The 19,238-nt window shown below is 36.8% G+C and overlaps 1 protein-coding gene across 1 annotated transcript in view; it reads left to right on the top strand.

The window, feature by feature from the left end:
• Positions 1–736: 736 nt before the first annotated feature.
• Positions 737–19,238, top strand: part of TMEFF2 (transmembrane protein with EGF like and two follistatin like domains 2) — a 223,050-nt gene continuing 204,548 nt past the window's right edge. Inside the window, exons 1-4 of the mRNA XM_002917998.4 lie at positions 737–1,373; positions 3,752–3,861; positions 11,507–11,636; positions 16,304–16,330. Coding sequence (XP_002918044.1) covers positions 1,202–1,373; positions 3,752–3,861; positions 11,507–11,636; positions 16,304–16,330 — 439 coding nt within the window. The 5' untranslated portion in view covers positions 737–1,201. The remainder of the gene's footprint in view (positions 1,374–3,751; positions 3,862–11,506; positions 11,637–16,303; positions 16,331–19,238) is intronic.

Genomic DNA, 19,238 nt, shown 5'->3' with positions numbered 1-19,238 from the left:
GATGAGAAGGCTCCAAACCTTCGGCTCCTCAGGCAGGGTCGGAGCTGCAGGGGGCCAGAAAAGGGAGGAGAGAGAGCGAGAAGGAAGAGGAGAGAGCCTGGAAGGCTGGCTGAGTCAGCTTGGCGAGCAGCCTCAGGGTCGCAGGCTCCTGTGGGAACTGCTGCTGCTTCCAGGCCGGCCAGAGAGAGCTGTTCTCACACCACCGCGTCTCACCCTCTCCTAGTCTCTGCACCTCCCTCAAGAAAGGTCCCTGGGCTCTCGCCGCGGTATTCCCAGCTTGAATCCGGTTACAGGCGGCGTGTCCGGCAAGGGCTCCGGCAGGACACCCTCTCTGGGCCCGCTCTCCCCTCTCAGCCCTGCTGCTACCGCTTCTCTTCCACCTCCGCCCTCACCAGCTCCAGCTCAGAGAGACGCCACCCAGCCGAGGCGGGTACTCGAGGCCCGGGGTCACGCACTGAAGAGGGGAGCTAGATCGGGGGCCCTAGACCCGACCCAGAGCTCAGTAGGGGGCGTCCTGGGGCGGAAAGTGAAAGGGCAGGTGGTATATAAAGGTGTGGGAGTCTCCCACTCTGAAGCCCTCGCTTCTCCCCTAAGCCATCCCCGCGTAGCCCCACTCGGGCCAGCGCCTGGCGAGCTAGCCCATCTGTGGCATCCGCCGTCGCCTCCTCCTTGCACCTCCTTGCCGACCCCTCCCTCCGGGGACCTGCATCCCGCTCCGCCAATCAGCGCCCGATTGCCTTTTCCCACGTGATCTCGGGCGGGCTAAGGACCTGCTGCTTCCCAAACGCCAGAGGGATGCGGGCGGCAGAGCGCGAGAGGCGGCTGCTGGGCTGTGGGGCGCTTTGACTCTCCTTCCACCCAGCCTCCTTGGACTCCTCTCCTCTGCCCTCTGGACTCCGCTCTCCTCGTGATTCCCTGGCTTCCCAGAGCCCCCTCCTTATGGCAGCAGCCCCCCGAGTCTGCGGCTCAGCTTGTCAGCGGACGACCCTCTCGCTCCCGGGGCTGGGCCGGGTCACTGGATGTTTCTGAAACTCTGGAGATCATGCGCGGGTTTGGCTGCTGCTTCCCTGTCGGGTGCCACTGCCACCGCCGCCGCCTGTGCTGCCGCCGTCCGCGGGATGCTCAGTAGCCCGCTGCCCGGCCCCCGCGATCGTGTGTTCTTCGGAAGCCGTTTGCTACTGCAGAGTTGCGCGAACTAGTCATGGTGCTGTGGGAGTCCCCGCGGCAGTGCAGCAGCTGGACACTTTGCGAGGGCTTTTGCTGGCTGCTGCTGCTGCCGGTGATGCTACTCATCGTAGCCCGCCCGGTGAAGCTCGCGGCTTTCCCTACCTCCTTAAGTGACTGCCAAACGCCCACCGGCTGGAACTGCTCCGGTAAGTCCAGAACCCCAGCCGCCGACCCCCTTTAGCTCCGCAGAGGAAACCGCCGACCCCCTTTAGCTCCGCAGAGGAAACGTGTTTCCAGCACAGACCAGCCTACCTTAGTGCGTCTCGTCAGCCCCTCGATTCCTACTGCCCCAAACCTCTGAGACGACCGACCTCCACCCAGAGGGGCGCAGGGAACCATTCCAGGCCGCTAAGGAAGCTGGGGGCTGAGGGGGTCTGGGGTGGGAAGAAAGTGCAGGTGTAGGGACTTTTGCATCCTTGCACTTAGAACTGCGAATATTTTAAGAAATATTAAACGGGATGGTTTTGTGGATCCATCTAAAAAAGCACCAGTCCTTGGGGGAAACACTAAAACAGAATCCTTCCCATCGTTAAAGAAAAAAGTCTAGCTAAAACGAGCGAGAAATAACTTTATGAGAAAGAACAAGCGAGAAAGCAATAAATCAAATAGTGACTGCAGGGGAAACACTGATTCCTGACAAAAGTGCTATGAGGTGCACTGGTCTGGCTTTCAAGACCAGGTCACACGGATTCTAAAGGAGCTTAGGTTTCAAGAGATTTACCCCCCCCCCCCCCCCCCCGCCGCCAGTCACTCCCTCCCTCCCTCTCTTCTCTCTCACATCCTCCTAGTCTACTTGGCTGCAAAGGACGTTGTTTTTGCAGCCCAGAGATGCTTCTCTCTTGCCTCCCTAAGCTCCTAGATGGTGAAGGGAAGTTGAGAAAAGATTCATTCGTCGGTCTCCCAGGCCTGGGTGGGCATAACCGAGCCAGGCAGGCTTATGCGCAGGCAGGCGGAACCGACCCGGGTGGACGCTGACTCCGTTTCTGGGCAGGCTTCCTTGGACTGGGTCAGGCGCTCCTCTTGCTCGCTGGGGCCCCTTCCGAGTCTGAACGCGAGAGCTTGGCAGACTTTGCTCTGCTGAAGCCTCCTAATTAAATAGGGCCCGAGGATGGGAGTTGCTGTACTCTGAGCTGGCTTCACATTTCAGTATGACAGCCCATAGTATACCCTGGCGGGATTGTGGTGTGATTTCATTGGCATTTTAAATTGCATTAACATGCCTGGGTATTGTCCCCTAGGTCTGGTCTGTTCTAGTTTTAGCAAGTGTGCATGTAATTTTTCATCTTCTGTAAATACAATTCTGCGGTAGTTAAATCTGGCTCTGAATAAAGTGGCTTCCAGGGATATATGTAAGCTGAAATGTATGCAACTTTGGAGAGGTGGGAATGACCAACTGTAACTCATAGGATGAAAGAACATGTAGTCCTAGGTTGTTACAGATGTAATTTCCATGAGGAAATTATTATGCATCATTGTAGTTTGTGCTTTTTAAAGACAGGTTGAAATTTGCAACCCTATTCGATTTGGGTCATTACATTGCCTTTGTTCTGTTTTTGGCAATATCTAAATTTGGTATTTTTATAAAATTTAACGTGTTTACTTAACCTATTCGTGGTTCATGGGAGCATTTACGTTATTTTTGTAAAGCTAAGTTCCACTTTGCAGGTGTCTAATCACTTTTTAGGTGCTTTATCATAAGCGTATTAAACCACCGGCAAAATCACTTGTTCGAAATGGTCACAGCTTTGTAGTCCAACATAACTGGTTTGCTTCATCCCAAGTATTGTATTGTTTTAAGAAATAACTAACTTAAATGTGAAATTGAGGTTGGCAATTAAGAAATTTATTATTAACCAGATATCTTAAGGAGATCTGTGAAACTAAAGAGAATAAACTTGTTTTCCAAGCAGATTTTCAGGAACCTGGCACACCCGTCCACCCCTGTTAACTTAGAGGTGATCAATCTTCATTTGACCCAGACAGACCATCACAGAAAACACTGTGCCTGTTTATCTTTATTATTGGGGCTTTGTTTCCTCTTTGTCTGGAGAAATTCCAAATAAGAGGTTGTTCCAGACCTTAAAGCAAAAGAATGATTAAGAATGGAGAAATGGTAAAATGACAACACTCAGAGACTATCACCAGCTCTTTTCTAAAATGTGGAGTTTGGTGGTCATAAACTATAGTCTACTTAATAAGAAAAAAATAAGGAAGCTAGGAAGCAAGTGTTAAACCTTAATTCACTGCAGCCAGTATTAACCCTGGTTAAAATAAAATAGCAATATAAAAAAAAAAAGAATATTAAAAGAGAATTGACTAGAAAAGAATTGTGAAAAAAGAAATGAATATTGATCACTTAACTAGATTTTGGAGGTTATCAGTAGAGAAAGACCTTGCAGTTCAACCGTGGTTATTGGAATTAAAATTTAGAGCAGTTCCTTTAAAGCTTCAAAATAGTGCTTTTTTTTTTTTGCTATAGTCTATAACATTTTTTAATGACTGGAGTATTCTTTTTAAATTTGAGGTTATGATGACAGAGAAAATGATCTCTTCCTCTGTGACACCAACACCTGTAAATTTGATGGGGAATGTTTAAGAATTGGAGACACTGTGACTTGCGTCTGTCAGTTCAAGGTAAGAAGTCTGATTTTTGCATCTTCTTATTCATTAACGAGACTACAAAGGAGGGATCTCCCTTTACAACCCATCACCTGGCAATTTATAGCTATGCAAGCTAAGAGGAGAGCTGGCACCAAGCAAAAGTACTGTACTGCCAAGAGAGCCAACAGATGTCAAGAAGACATAGTTTTTTGGAGAAATGTGTATGCCAGAGTTATAAATGCCACTGGAGGTAGAAAGCTTCAGGTTGTTCTTTTGGTGTGTCAGAGGTAAATTCTGTTTATGTGTCGCATCTAGTGTGCATTTTATAAGTCAACTGCTGGGGTTAATAGCCAAAATAATCAATGGATAGGAAGTGTGGATTTGTACTTTTGTTCTTTTTGTTTGGGGCTATCATTTTTTGATCACATTGCTCTGTTTTAATGGCTTTGGGTTTTATTATCCGGGCAAGCTGGTTAAGTATTTAAATAAACTCCTTATTAATGTGACTTCAAAACTACTGTGCTAGTTTTTGAAATCATGGAACTTATTAATATATATCAACTTTTCATGGGTACCACATTCAATTGCAGCTGACTCTCCCAGGAATCCAAAAGAGCGCAAATAGCTGCAAGTCATTTCATAAATCTTAGAAAAATGTACTTTGCTGCATGTTAGAAAAATAAATAAAACTTAAATAAATATTTTTTCAAAAAGAGAGGGACATTGCAGCACTGGTATCATCCAAACTAGGTTATGAGTATCTACTGTAGATAGAACTCTTCGTGTCATTATTACAGTCATCATCTAAGAAATGCTTTATACCATATAAATTATAAACCTTCTTTTCTCTCAAAATGTTTATACAAGCATACGTACCTTCACCTATCATAGGTTTCATACTAATGGCTTTTATTCACCTTTGAGTGTCGCTGAATTTTTTAAATACACATGAAATCTAACACAAGGTTCAACCAAAAAATATGTGCATAAACAAAACTATGTAAGTGGGATCGGGGAATACTTCCAAGATTGTAAGGAAAACTAAAAAGAAAAGAAAAGAAAAGAAAAGAAAAGAAAAGAAAGAAAGAAAGAAAGAAAGAAAGAAAGAAAGAAAGAAAGAAAAAGAAAGAAAGGGAAAGAAAGAAAAAAGATAAAGAACAAATGAAAACATTAAACTCGAATTCAGGTCTAAACAATTGTTATAGTATGTAGTATTTAGAATTGTTGATGAAATTAAATATTTTAAATTGAATTCAACCTCCCAGTGAGAGAGATAAGGGGATTATTATTTAAATATAGTTTGAATTGTTTGTAGATAAGCTCAAAGCTGCTTGCACATTATTCTTTCTAAGACAAGCAGTAATACAACTAATATTTGCAAAGTGCATCACCTCCTGGTGGGTGAGTATTGCTATGACCATGCTACAGTCCTTCAGACCATACTATGGTGTTAGAAACATATTTGTGCATGCTTAATATGCATGTGACACCAACCTCTAATGTCTCCAGCCACACTGAGCAATGTAATTATGTTCTTTCAATGAACTACATGGGAGAGATGGAGCATGTGAACTCTCCAATTCATACTTTCCCCAAATGTTAACTAAAGAGAAAATACAGGTGGGTAAATCATTATTAATTAAAGCTCCAAAGTATTTTGTGGATTTTACCCCCTTGGAGTTTGTGACTCCCATAAATTTGTCTTACTTTCCTAATGAAGCGTAGACATAAGAAGTAAATTCATAGGGGCACCTGGGTGGCACAGCGGTTAAACGTCTGCCTTCGGCTCATGGCATGATCCCGGCGTTATGGGATCGAGCCCCACATCAGGCTCCTCTGCTATGAGCCTGCTTCTTCCTCTCCCACTTCCGCCTGCTTGTGTTCCCTCTCTCTCTGGCTGTCTCTATCTCTGTCGAATAAATAAATAAAATCTTTAAAAAAAAAAAAAAGAAGTAAATTCATAAACAGTATAAAATGAACCAAAAAGAATGTTCTTCAGGTGGAAAGCCATAATTCTAACAAGACTGAAACAAGAGAAAAATAACAGAGTTCACAAAATTCTAAATGGATGCATGCTACTAAAAGGGATGTATAGTTTTCTTATTAAAGAAATTGTGTTTGTTTTCCTGTTCCACAAAGGGTTTTGGTAAAACTTTTATCAACAAAAATATTTGTGTTTTTCATGCTTTGGTCAGCCAGTTACACATGTCACTAATTTAAATACTTTTTGAGTGGAGTAGATCGGGGAGTGGGCAATGAATGCAAGTTTGAATAAGAAACTAAAATGAATTTTTTTTCTAATGCCTGTAGCATTTAAATTTACTATGAGATTACTACTGCCATTAGCTCGTGCTTTGTGATAGTTGTCAGTCTGTCAAGAGAAAATAAACATTTCCTTCCCGGAAAATTTAAACTCTGCACGTAGCAAGAATATAGAGTGGCTGGATTAAGTTGAAGATCAAAGAAAATGTGCAAGTTGTACAAAGAATAATAGGATATTTTATAGGCTAAGAGCATCTTGATTCAGTCCTTTCTAGTACATTCCAATGAATTGGAGGTTTGTTTGTTTGTTTCCTCTGTATCTGATGAAAAGGGAGATGTCCTGATAATCTATTTTCCTATATACTATTCCAAATTAGGTATTCTAAATTATTCCTATATACTATTCTAAACTAGATCTTCTACTCTCTGTTTCTCCTGTGTTTAGAGATACAGTCCCAAATTCTTTCATTCAAATTAGGATGCAAACTATGGTCATCCTAGCTGAGAGGTAAATTTCAAAGAGAAGTGTGTGTATGTGATCTATAGTTTTCCAACTTGGAGCACTATAGCGAACATATATTTGCCTTCACTTCTCTTAGAGGATTGAAAATAAACATATTCTCCCCTTTATTTGTTACAACTGAGTGAGGAAATTATTTTCTCCCCCTTTTACAGATGTGAAAATTAAGGCCCAGAAATACAAATAATCATCATTAATTGGTGATCTTAAAGTAAGAACCTAGGTCCTTTGACACCAAATCTAATTTTCTCCCAAAACATTATACATGCAAATGAAAATTCGAATAACAGCAACAACAATACCAAGTTATTGTAGACAACTCAATATCAAAGGTAGTACAACTGATTTTTAGGTGATGGTATGAGTTCCAGAAACGGCAGAACCTGGTTCCTATCTGAATATCAGATGGCATGCTGGTCAATCTGATAAATCAGTTGTGGAGAGGGAAATTTAAAAACAATTAGATGGATGGATGGATGGATGGATGGATGGATGATGGATGGAAGAAGGAAGGAAGAAGGAAGGAAGGAAGGAAGGAAGGAAGGAAGGAAGGAAGGAAGGAGCATAGTAGTTATTCATAGATAGCATTAGTCATACAATGACCAAATATCAGTTTGTAATTTAAAAATGTGATGAAGCCTTATGTTTTTAAGATATTATTTATTTCAAATATTCAATATTTGCATTTAATAATCATGCTTTAGATCTACAGTTGTTCCACTTACTAAGACTGCATAACAAATTGCCCATAACTTAGTGGCTCAAAAATAATGAACATTTCTTTTGCTCATGAATCTACAATTGGACAGGGCTTAGTGGAAACATCTCATATCTACTTCCCTTGGCATTAGTTGAGGGAGGGAGAGAACTCAAAGGCTTGGTTCTGTACTCTTCTCAGGGCTCCCACTCATATGTCTGACTGTAAGCTGGACACCTTGGTCCTTAATGTGGATCTCTCCCTCTGTGCTAGTTTGAGCTTCCTCATAGCACAATGGCTGGGTGTCAAGGGCAAGCATTCAGAAAGAGAGAAAGCTCCAGATAGAAGCTCTATCCTTTAATGACCTAGCTTGAGAAGTCACACAGAGTCACTTTCACCATAGCCACAGGCTTGCCCACTCTTCAAGTCATATTTTCTTCCATTTAAAGAAATGTGGTTACAGAGGAGGAAAAGTTACTTATGGAATGATCAAAGGATTGGGACATGTGCAGGTTTTTTATCTTTTTCTTTTTTGGAAAAGAAACATACCATATCCTAAGCCATTATTCTTAAGTCTTTGACAACTGGGAATATAACAAGAATTCACTTAACATCTGTGGAGTACCTTCTACATGCCAGACTCTATGGAAGGTGCCGACAATCTATAAAATATAAGTTATACATAGCTTTGAGATGCTGAAATCTCAGCTAAAAGAAATCTTTATTAACCAAACAAGCAATAAATCATATGAAAAAACTTCTCACATATATTTTTTTGTTCATTTGTAGTAAAATGAATTCCATATATCCTAGAGTGTCAAGTCATTGAATCCACTAGTGTGATATGTAGCTACTTTCTTAAGCAATGTGGACACTTCGGAGCAAAATCATTCCACTGGAAAAACACATATTTGGAAAATAAACTTAAGATTTTTATAACATCTTAAGAAAAATAGAACCACTTTTCCCCTGAGAGGAAGTTTGTACAACACATACATTTATGGGTCTAACCATCTGGGCCTGAGTCTTGTTTTTTCTCTTACCAGCCAACTATGTGGCCTTTAGCAAGTCACTTAACATCTGAATCTGTCCCTTCATCTGAAACTGAGCAGTATCATGATTACCACTAAAAACTATTTCCAATAATTTGGCATGTTTTAACGTAGTACTTAGCTTATTTTTATGTGCAGGGTTATTCTATTTTCCTTTATTTCTCTAATTTTAGATATGTGTGATCAGTGTCAGTGTTAGATGGTGTATCAACTACATTCAAATAAAAAAAAAGTTTATCACGAGAGACAAATAATTTACATTTCTTTTTATAAATGAATATTCCAAAGTATTTTAAAAACATTACTCTGTTAATCCTCCCAAATGCCATAGTTAATCATTTCAAATGGGGCAACTGAGTTATAAACTTGTTAAATATTTAATAGTTGAGTGATATACACAAGGCCCCATACCAGAGCAGTGAGAGAAATTGGAGAAGCTAGGACCAGACTTCCATTCCTGAGCCGTAATGATTTAGAGTATGCATCTTCCTTGTATTATTCATATTAATGAGTGCAAGTCATGGTACCAAAGGCCAAAAACATTGTGCTGATAATCTACAGTTAAGCTCTTTTCAGCTCCATACAAATCTCCCTTTTGGCTTGTGCATGGAACTTGGCAGCTCTGTTTTTCGCACTGTTCACATTTGGCTTACTGCATCCTTCAGAAGTGGCATATGAGCACTTTATCAGTTTATTCCATATTTTAAGATTCATATCAGCATTGTGTACTAGCAGTTGACAGAGATAATAAATACTTCCCACCCCTCACCCCCTGTCCACTGACAAGATAAGAAAGATAAATAGAGAGGTTCCAGGGATTGGAGAGAAGAAAACGTGGACTCAAATAATCTACAAAGTGTTGTAGGCAGGTTTGAAGATGGAGATTAAAAGGTAGCCAAAGACAAGAATGCTAGGACCTGAACATGAGAAGCTAACTAGTCCAGCCATCACACTGATTTTGACTATCTTCTGCCTACTGAAAGTGTCAACAAATCTATCGACTATGATATGTTACCAGTTGTTCACTTCTTTCTGATCTCTTCTCCATTAGCTCGGATACCGTTTTAGTGTTAGTGGGTCCTCGTAAATCCTCCCTGGTCCTGAACACAGCACATTTATGAAGCACCTGTCCGTCCACCTGCCCCTCAGGCTATGGTTCTGACATGAACACCAGTCCCATTTAGCTGGTGTTACCTCTGTACTGCTCACTGGAGAATTTGACTTCTCACTGACATTTTGCCATTGTCTTTTTTCTTCAGTAGTGATAATGATTTTGGGACTATGGTAGGTCAATTCTCAAATGTAAGTTAAAAAATACACGTATATTTAGAAAGTTTGTGGAAGGTAGCCCTTATACAGGTATCACCTGATCAGAAATGAATGTCTATTGAGTTAAACATCCTCATTAATAAAAGGTTCTAATCAAAACAGTTTTAAGACATAGTAACATAGATACCCTGAGTCTGGGAGCTAATAGTGTAACTGTGGAAAGGAAATACTGCATAGCAGTTTCCAGAATATCTAGATTAGAAATTGTAGAAATAAAGAAGATTTCTAAAATATGTCCTATTTAAAATATTTAAATCATTTTAATTACATGTAACTAATTTCTAAATAGATATGATTTAATATCTAAATCATTGTGTTAGCAATTATGGAGATCATAATATGAGTGTCATACAATTTGGATTTACTATCGCAAGAAAAGTGTATCACTATTGCTAAGCTATATTTCAGTTTGTCAATAACAGATACAAAGTAAGACTCATAAAATAAGACTTTCATTTCAGAGAACATTGGTTTATCCCATTTCATGTATAAATTACCAGGGTGATTAAGCCATTGTTACATTACATTGGGCAAAGATCAAGAGTTAAATGGTTGATGGAGGAGAAAGTACAGATATTCTAAGGAAGTAAAGTAAAAAAAAGTAAATTTCAGATTTTTATTATAAAATTATAACCTTATTGGGAATTTGTTCTTTTTTTTTTTGGCATATATCTTTGCATTGAATTTAACGTATGATAGAGTTTTAGGTTTATTATCATATATGTTAAAACTTTCTTTCCCATCTCACTAGATCATTTGTTTATTTTGTATGTGTTATAAATTTACAGCCATCAAAAATCCAAATATTTTATAAGAACTGGAAAACAGAAAAGTTTTTTCACATGCATGTATATGTATGATTTGCTTCACTTAGTTTCTGGCATAGGTGGATATTTTTAAATAATCATCTTGGTTATTACATTTGTTCCAATTAAACAATGAAACACATCAGTAGTAGTAATCATGAGATAATCACATCTCTAGTGTAATTAGCAGGTATAGGACATAGCCAAGTCTCTCTAATGCCTTAGAGTGTGATTATATTATGATATACCCTGTAGGTTGCCTAATTTCCATTGTAAAATGAGTACGTTTTTGTAATGAGGCTGTTTTAAAAATGAACTTTTCTCTTTATGAAATATATATTAATAGTCATACTTTTCAATATTTAATAAAGTTTACATATACTTCAATAATTGTTGATTTTCTCCCCTATATTCTGTATTTTATTGTTTTTTCTTGCACTATATCTGCCAATATCTAAAGATATATGACAAATTAATTAGTAATCCAAATGTCTTACCCAAATATTTAGAAGTTTGTAAAGATTAAAATGAAACAGAAAAAAAACCATACTAAGGAGTAACTGATTTCATTGGCATTTCAGCTATATACTTCTACTCTAAACACAGATAGGCATTACCTATTTTTAATAACTTGAATATTAGAGCATGTTTTGATTTTTTCCACCAAGCCAGATGGGTGTATATCTGAAAAACAGTATTAAATAATGTTGATACGTTTGTTGTTATACCTTTTCAGTATTGCTTGCCCGGATCACTTTGTTGGAATTACTGATCAATTTAGAAGCTTTTTTTTTTTCCTCCTGTCTGAATCAAATGAATGATTAGCTGACTTGACATTACTTTTGTGTATCTTTGAAAGATGCCTTTGCAAGGTCAAAGACTTTAATGGATACAATGGGGATTGCTGAAAATGAAAACAAGTGCTTTCTTTGGTAATGATTATTTCTGTTCAGGTGTCAAAGGTATGCAGACTCCAGTACTAACCATAAGCTTCTATCTCTGTGTCCCCCAGTGCAACAGTGACTATGTGCCTGTGTGTGGCTCCAATGGGGAGAGCTACCAGAATGAGTGCTACTTGCGGCAGGCTGCCTGCAAACAGCAGAGTGAGATACTTGTGGTGTCTGAGGGATCGTGTGCCACAGGTATGTGTGTCACCCTAAAGACGCCCTGAAACCTTTGGAAACATGTCTTGCTTTTTCTGTTATCTCCAAATAAATGATTCATACTATATACCGAGGGGATAAGTCTCTCATTCTTTTGTACAAAGCATACATTATTCTTATTTTGTCTTTTTTACATTTCAAATCACTTCTGGAAGAAAGAAAATCTGCCATAAGAATGTTGATTTTAATACATATGTTATTTAATGGAGTGCAGACAGTTGAATAATAAAATTAGAAATCTAGATTTCCTGCTTCGGTGCCAAATATAGAGAAACCTATCTATGCACACACAAAGTTGGTTTGCTTGTTTTGAACAATAGCATCGTCTGCTGGAGGGTAGTTTTGCAGATCTGGGTTTGAAAGTGAAACTGTGGGTAACCTCAGCAGCGCTATAAAATGTTCTTCTTACCATGTACCTGATTATATTGAAGAATGTATTTGTGAAGGACATCTATCCTTTCTAACACAGTCAGCCTGGGATTCCACAAATCTTTGTAGTTGTCTTTACCAAGAATGCTCTGAAGGAAGTGAGGAGGAAGAGTGACTTCATATGCTCTTCACTTTTTCAGGTTTCCCTTTCGTGTACAGTGATTGTTAGAGCTGAATAGCATTACAGGAAGAAAAATAAACAAAAGCCCAACTTGATAGAGCAATGCTTTAAAATAAAGCTGAGTTTACAGGTTAGACTTGACATATTAAAATCATATATATTAAAGAAACTTTCGTGTCTATGATAGTTGTCTTGAATGACATATAAGCATCTTTCTACAAAGTCATAATTTCTGAGGAATTGGATGGCGTAAGTGTATCAGGGAAAAATGATAATGACACAAAGTATGAACTTCCTTCAAAAGTGAAAATACAGAATAGTGCCAGGAAAAATCTATTTTATTGGAAAGATAACAAGTGTTAGATAACAACTATTTCTTCGATAGTAAGTATTTCCATTCTAGGGAAAAGTTATATGTAGTTGGGGCAGGATGGTAAATGAGCAAGGAGAAAGGCTTGTATTCTTTAAAAGATTATCTTAAGTCTATTGATTGTTAGTAATTGATAGTGTTCCAAATTATACTGGTGACTACTAAAATTCCTAGGAATTAGCAGTAGAGAATATTAGTACTCACAGATGATGATGTAGGCTTTTTTGTTTTGCTTTTGGTTTTTCAGTAGTCTTTTCTTTTATATGATTCTTTGCCATATGAGGTAAATGTCCTTTCTGGTGCCCCACTTGCTTCTTACTTGCCAGAGCAAACAGATCATTGCAACTCCATCTGTCTGAGAAGTAATGAGTGAAAGGGACGGCAATGGGTGAGAGTCAGTAGACTTGCTTCCCCAGTAAGGAGGGAGGAGGACCAGCATCCTACTCTCATAGTAAAGACGGGGGAAACAGAAAGAAAAACAAGGAGCAAACTAATTATGAAAAATCAGTCTGCCATACCTATGGAGAAAATTTAAAGTGATGTGTTAAGACAAATTGTATTGGGAAAAAAATATGGAAACTCTGACTCTTAGAAACCAAGAATGATGGAGGCAAGCACCAGGGAGTACTGAGAAAAGTGTTTGTCTACTCAAGATCATATAGGTACCAATCTGTCTCTGACAGTAGTCAAATGAGAATCAGTGGGCAGTTGTTATAATAGAGTCCTGAAGTTACTTAGTACCAAATTTTCTTAGTACCAAAATTTCTCTTACTTGCCAACCTCCAAGTTCTTGTAGGCTCAGGCAATCACATTCTCCTGATTCATTCAAGTTTTTACATGCTAGTCCTTAATGTTTTGTTTATACTATGAAAATAAATACTTAGCCAAGTAGAACATTTAATCGCAATTGAGTAATCCACACCTAGCTGATTCATATACTTAGATTTCTGTAGGATTTAATTAGTAAGCCGGTCTTGCTGAATGTGTCTCCCATTGACTTGTAAATCTAAAAGTTTTTTGATCTGAATAATGATGGAGGAACCAAAGTAATTTTGATTAACCAGGTCTAACTGTAAATAAATTAGAGTTCTGACTTTTGATCTAAAATAAATTCTCATTCTTTTCTTTGTAGATTTTCCATTTATTTTTTAATTCAATTTGACACTGAATAGAGATGGCAAATTCTGATCTCTAGGAATAAAAGACAGTAGAAGATATAACTTTATTATATTTCATTGAATTTACAATTTTTTCTTAATCCAAAAGTGATTTCCTATTGGGCAGCCTGCTCAATTGTCTTGCTCAATTGCCTTTTTTGTGTTATAAGAAATGCATTGACTAGGAGTTCAGACTTTCAGGTTCAAGAGAATGACTTCTTAGGTGTTTCTGTCCCACCAGTAAGACTTCAGTAGGCTACTTATTTATCTTACACTAGAGAAACCATTAAAGCTTCCCATCACTATTTCATAATGATGCAGTGGACTTATGATTATTTTTTCCACCTATTCCCCCTTTCTTTCCTACTCACCTAATCTGGGTCAAATCAAACAAAAGTTGCCTTAAGAACCATGCCACTTGATTTTTAGAAAGATGCATGAGAAATACAAACCAATATACTACTGCTACTTTTTTTTTTTTGGCTTTTCCCAAACCATATGTATTTATTAGAAAATATATAGATGAATAAGCAAGATGTTTAATCAAAATCTTAGTTTTTATGTTCCAGACACAGTGATAAGCATTTAAAATTTGCTATTGTGCAGTAAGCCTCAAAATCACCCAATGAGATAGACATTACTATACTCATTGAATAGAGGACAAATAAGCTTAGGAAGGTTAGATAACATTCCTTATGTTATCAAATGAGTAATATTTGGAGGTTTGAATCTATAAGCTTTTATGTATTTCCTCTTATGTGCATATAAGTATAAAAAGCTGAACAAGACATGGTTCTTGATTTAAAGAAGTTTACAGTCATAATAAGGAAGAAAAAAGAAACTATACATTCAACTAAAACACATAGAATATATATATTAATGCTATAATATATAATGTACAACCTGTTAGCTTCTGATGGTTATAAGTAATAGTGACTTACACTTTCTAATTAATTGAAATAAATTTAGTTAAAATTTTAGCTGTGAAAGTATACAGACATTGACCATTCAAGCATTGTCCCATCTACTCATGGTGCCATGAGTTATGATTAGCAGTTAAGTTGACAGGACTATTCTATGATGGCGACAAATGCTTCAGCCTTTCTTGATTTGTTATCATTAAACAGTCAAGGCATATGATCAAAATCCTTATTTGATTTTGTATTTACTAAGAAGGGTTTTTATTATAAATTGTTTTACCAATTAGCTTGCCTTAAAGGAAGAAATCTGCTGACCTAAAAACATATGTCTTAGTCACATCAGCAGTTCATAAATAACTTGGCTTTCTGATTTAACACAGTGTTAGACTCTGTCAATTTAGTTAATATGAGTCTCGACCAAGGCTTATTATTTAAACCACTGCTCCTTCATGACACTGTTAATGCCTAACATGGTGACAAGCATGACTTCTTCCATATGTCAGCCTTCTGTGGATTTTCATATACCATATCATTTTTTATGCCATGCCTCTCATAAACTGTCATGGAGGCAAACAAGTAGAAGTAATGGGGTTTTTGGGTTTTGCTTTGTTTTACTTTTTAAATTGAACTAAAGTGTTAAACACAAATTCATAGAAGTGGCATTTGGTGTAGTTCTTGAATCCTGGTTGAGATTTCAGTGTGTGATGAGGGCATTTCAGACAGAAAATACCCAATATTAGTCTTATTCCCCAGTACTAGCATTAAAAAATACATAGCCAAATGAATTTCAAATGACAAGAAGTGGGGAGGCAGAAGGAAGATGATGTCTACACTTAATAAGTGGAACCGATGGAAACCCAATGGTCTTGACTCCCAACTAGAAAACTGGATATGTCTGGGAACTAAGTTGTCAGAAATAGACAACTTTGACCAACTGCAATTATGTAGGAAGGACAGGAGAGAAGAAATAAAGGGAAATGCAGAAGGAGGGTATCGTTTTTTTCTGCCAGCATCGCTTAGGGTGTATCCAATTTTAAGCACAAAGACAAAAGTTAATCTCCCTCTTCTATTGATTTCAAAAACAAAGGATGTCGCTGGTGGCAGATAAACTCATCCACAATTGTGGTATTTGGAACATATTAACAATTATATAAAAAGATAATCATCTATATACTGCTTTTCTTTTTGTGTATATGCGACTTACAATAATATAAGCCTTAACTATGAATTTATTTGCCACATGTCTTAGCCTGTTTAATTTCTAAATCTCACTGTTATAAGCATTTCATTTTCTTTCTTTCTTTTTTTTTTTTTTTGGTTAATGGCACCAAATTCATCCTGATTGAAGTGAAAATATGAGAGATTTTACATGGTCAATTTTAGAATATAATAATCAAAATAGGATACAACATCAAAGCTAGATAATAGTTTTTTTACAAAGCTTAAGAATGAAAGTAATAGAGAATTTATTTTATAAGTTATACAAATTAAATTGATGTGAATATACACACTTTCAAATTAAAAATTAGTAATTTTCTCCATTATATTACTGTCTTAATAAAGGAAGTAAACATGAACTAAATAAAGTCATAAATAGTTTTTGAATATGTTTTTCAAACAAAATCAAAGTATTTCTTTTCTCCCTCCAGATGCAGGATCAGGATCTGGAGATGGAGGTAAGATTTGTCTTTTTATATATTTGAAGACTTACATGTGGATATTATTTCTGGATGTTTACTTATGTATTTACCATTACAGATATCTGAGACAAATTCACATTTTTCATTTGAGGAAAGAGGCAAATGAAAAGTATCTTTCTACTTATTAAGCAAATGTATATATCATGCAAGTATATTTAATATATTTATGAATCTTGCTTAAGAACTTTATCCCATCTAATCTTTCTTGTTCATTTATTTGTTTGTGCCCAACTTATCCTTGAGATAGATATGCAAGTCAAAACTTCCTAACAGAAACTTCCAAGATCATGTGGCAGGGCAGAAAGAATTCATGAAGAAATCACTTAAATATTGAGATTTTAAAATATGTAATATTACCCTAAATTGCCAGGCATTGATATTAACACATACATAACTATTGTGTAAACAAGGTCTTAATTATCATATCAATAATTTGAAACTGAAAACTTTCTTTTCATAAAAGAAAGTAAAAATGATAAACAATTTAAACCAATGAAAATAATATAGTATTTTACTTCTTTGATTAAATTAATGTATTTTTACTGAGTAAGACATGTTTTCATTATTAAATTATCTGTTTAAGGAAGTATATAAGGTAAAAGAGAGGCAGAAGCTTTTAAAATTTGATCTGATGTACTGCCTGCCAAATAAGACTTTATTTATGAATTGATTCTTCATTATAAATTCCATAAAATGCTTTTTTTTTTTTTTTTTTTTTTTTTTTTTAAGATTTTATTTATTTATTTAACAGAGATAGAGACAGTCAGCGAGAGAGGGAACACAAGCAGGGGGAGTGGGAGAAGAAGAAGCAGGCCCATAGCGGAGGAGCCTGATGTGGGGCTCGATCCCATAACTCCGGGATCACGCCCTGAGCTGAAGGCAGAACGCTTAACCGCTGTGCCACCCAGGCGCCCCATAAAATGCTTTTTCAAATGAAATCCAAACAAAATTCCACTTTTATACACAGCAAGAAAAAAAATTAGATAAAATTTCGAGAAGAAAAATAAAAAGAGAATGAACAAAAACACATTTTTAAGGACTTGCTTACGTTGTATAAAATCAAATGTATGATTCTAAGTAAATTTTAGTTTTTAAATGCAGAATTTGATAAAAGATAAAGAAAAGAAGGTTTTGGGTTCAGGAAATATCTGATTTATCATACTTTGTCTAGTTTGGGCAATACTTCAAAGATTTATCAAGGTGCTTTATCCAATGAAAGGCTTAACTAGTTTAAATAAGCAATACCCAGAACACACAATTACAGCAAAACGTTGGAGCACAGTTTTTTCCCATAAAAACTAAAACTGAACAGGAGTCAAGATTTAATACCATGAGAGCATAAAATTTATTTCAATGTCACATGACATTGGACAGTCATTTGATGTTAGGACAGTCTTTCACTACTTCTAAGAAATTGTTTTCCGCCAACCCCTCTGGCTGATTAACATAGTATTCCTAAGAAAGTTTCTCTAGCTGTTTGAAAAGAAGATCTTAAAAGAGCAGATTAAATCTTAAAAAGAAAAAGAAAGGTAAAAGATAGTTGCCTGAGTAGATATTTCATCATTGGAATATAAAGTAACTATAACTTAAAAACCTAGTTTAGAGTAACCTGCAGAATTCGAATTCACATTTCCACTGGATTGTACGTAAAATATATTTGACTCACTACCTCTGCTATGTAGAAGATGGACTTGCCGCTGTATTCTGACAGTTCCTATTACCAAGGTATCAGAGGAGCCAGAATCAGTTTCCTTTGAATTAACCAGAAGTGATTAAATTACCTGTGATTGTTTGGTTAACACATCAATCCTAGCTTGTGATTGTTCTAACTGGTCTCCATAGAATATATTCTCAATAATGTGTATTTAGTTAATAATTGGGACATCTTTGCAAGCACTTGGCATGGTTAATGATTATTTTTCTAATTTATTTTAACAAAAGTTAATACAATTCCCAACTGGAAAGAACTGATCTGAATAGTGAAGTGAACAAATTTATTTGCAAAACACATTGTATGCATGGCTATTCGATATCATTAAATCTCCAAATCTAAAATCACTTCAAAATACATAAATTTTTTACTTTTTAAAAATTGTCTTGTGTTCTTTAAATGAATGAATTTTATATTAGCAATGAAGATTAGACCTGATCACTTTAAAATAATTTAAGTTTAACCCATATGCGCAAGGGCATATCTGTCATTTTCTATATTTGAGGGAACATTTTTACTACAATAAGAAAGGGATATAAAGGTTTCATAACATTATACATATTTGATAGGGAGTTTGAAAATGTTTAACTATTGATCTATTTATTCAGATGAAACAATTCAAGGGGCTAACTTTATCTAGGTAAAACATGTTTACTATGTCTCCAGCATGAACTACAAATGTGTGTTCACTTATAAAGGTAATCTGTAGTGTAATAAGAAATACTGCATACAAATCTTAAAGGTTGGCTTTCCCCATGTCAGTGACTGTATCTTCTTAGTGTTTAAGGAAACTCATTAATACAAAGAATAATTTTGTATTATTAGTTTTGAACATAAGACTTGCTGTTTTCAGACAAGGAGTTGGAATTCTGTTTTCAGACAAAAAGTTGGAAAGGCATCCACTTCAAACACCCTTTTTGGATAGACTCACTTGAAAAAAATCAGGATAAACTATAATTAACTATAAATGTGTCCTATAGGAAGGTAATGTGTGATAATGTGTGGACCAAATTCCAAAGAATTTCAGAACATAGTTGAAAGAAAAGGGTTGGTGTTTCAAGTACTTATATATATGGAGATTTAATGTTGTAAATAAGAAAACGGGTGTGTGTGGGAGGGATAATAACATCTTATCCACCCACAGACTTCCTTAAGCAACAAATACTGCAGTAA

Source organism: Ailuropoda melanoleuca, chromosome 2, assembly GCF_002007445.2.
Source record: "Ailuropoda melanoleuca isolate Jingjing chromosome 2, ASM200744v2, whole genome shotgun sequence".
NCBI classification, from domain to species: domain Eukaryota; kingdom Metazoa; phylum Chordata; class Mammalia; order Carnivora; family Ursidae; genus Ailuropoda; species Ailuropoda melanoleuca.
This window is presented reverse-complemented; position numbering and strand designations above follow the sequence as displayed.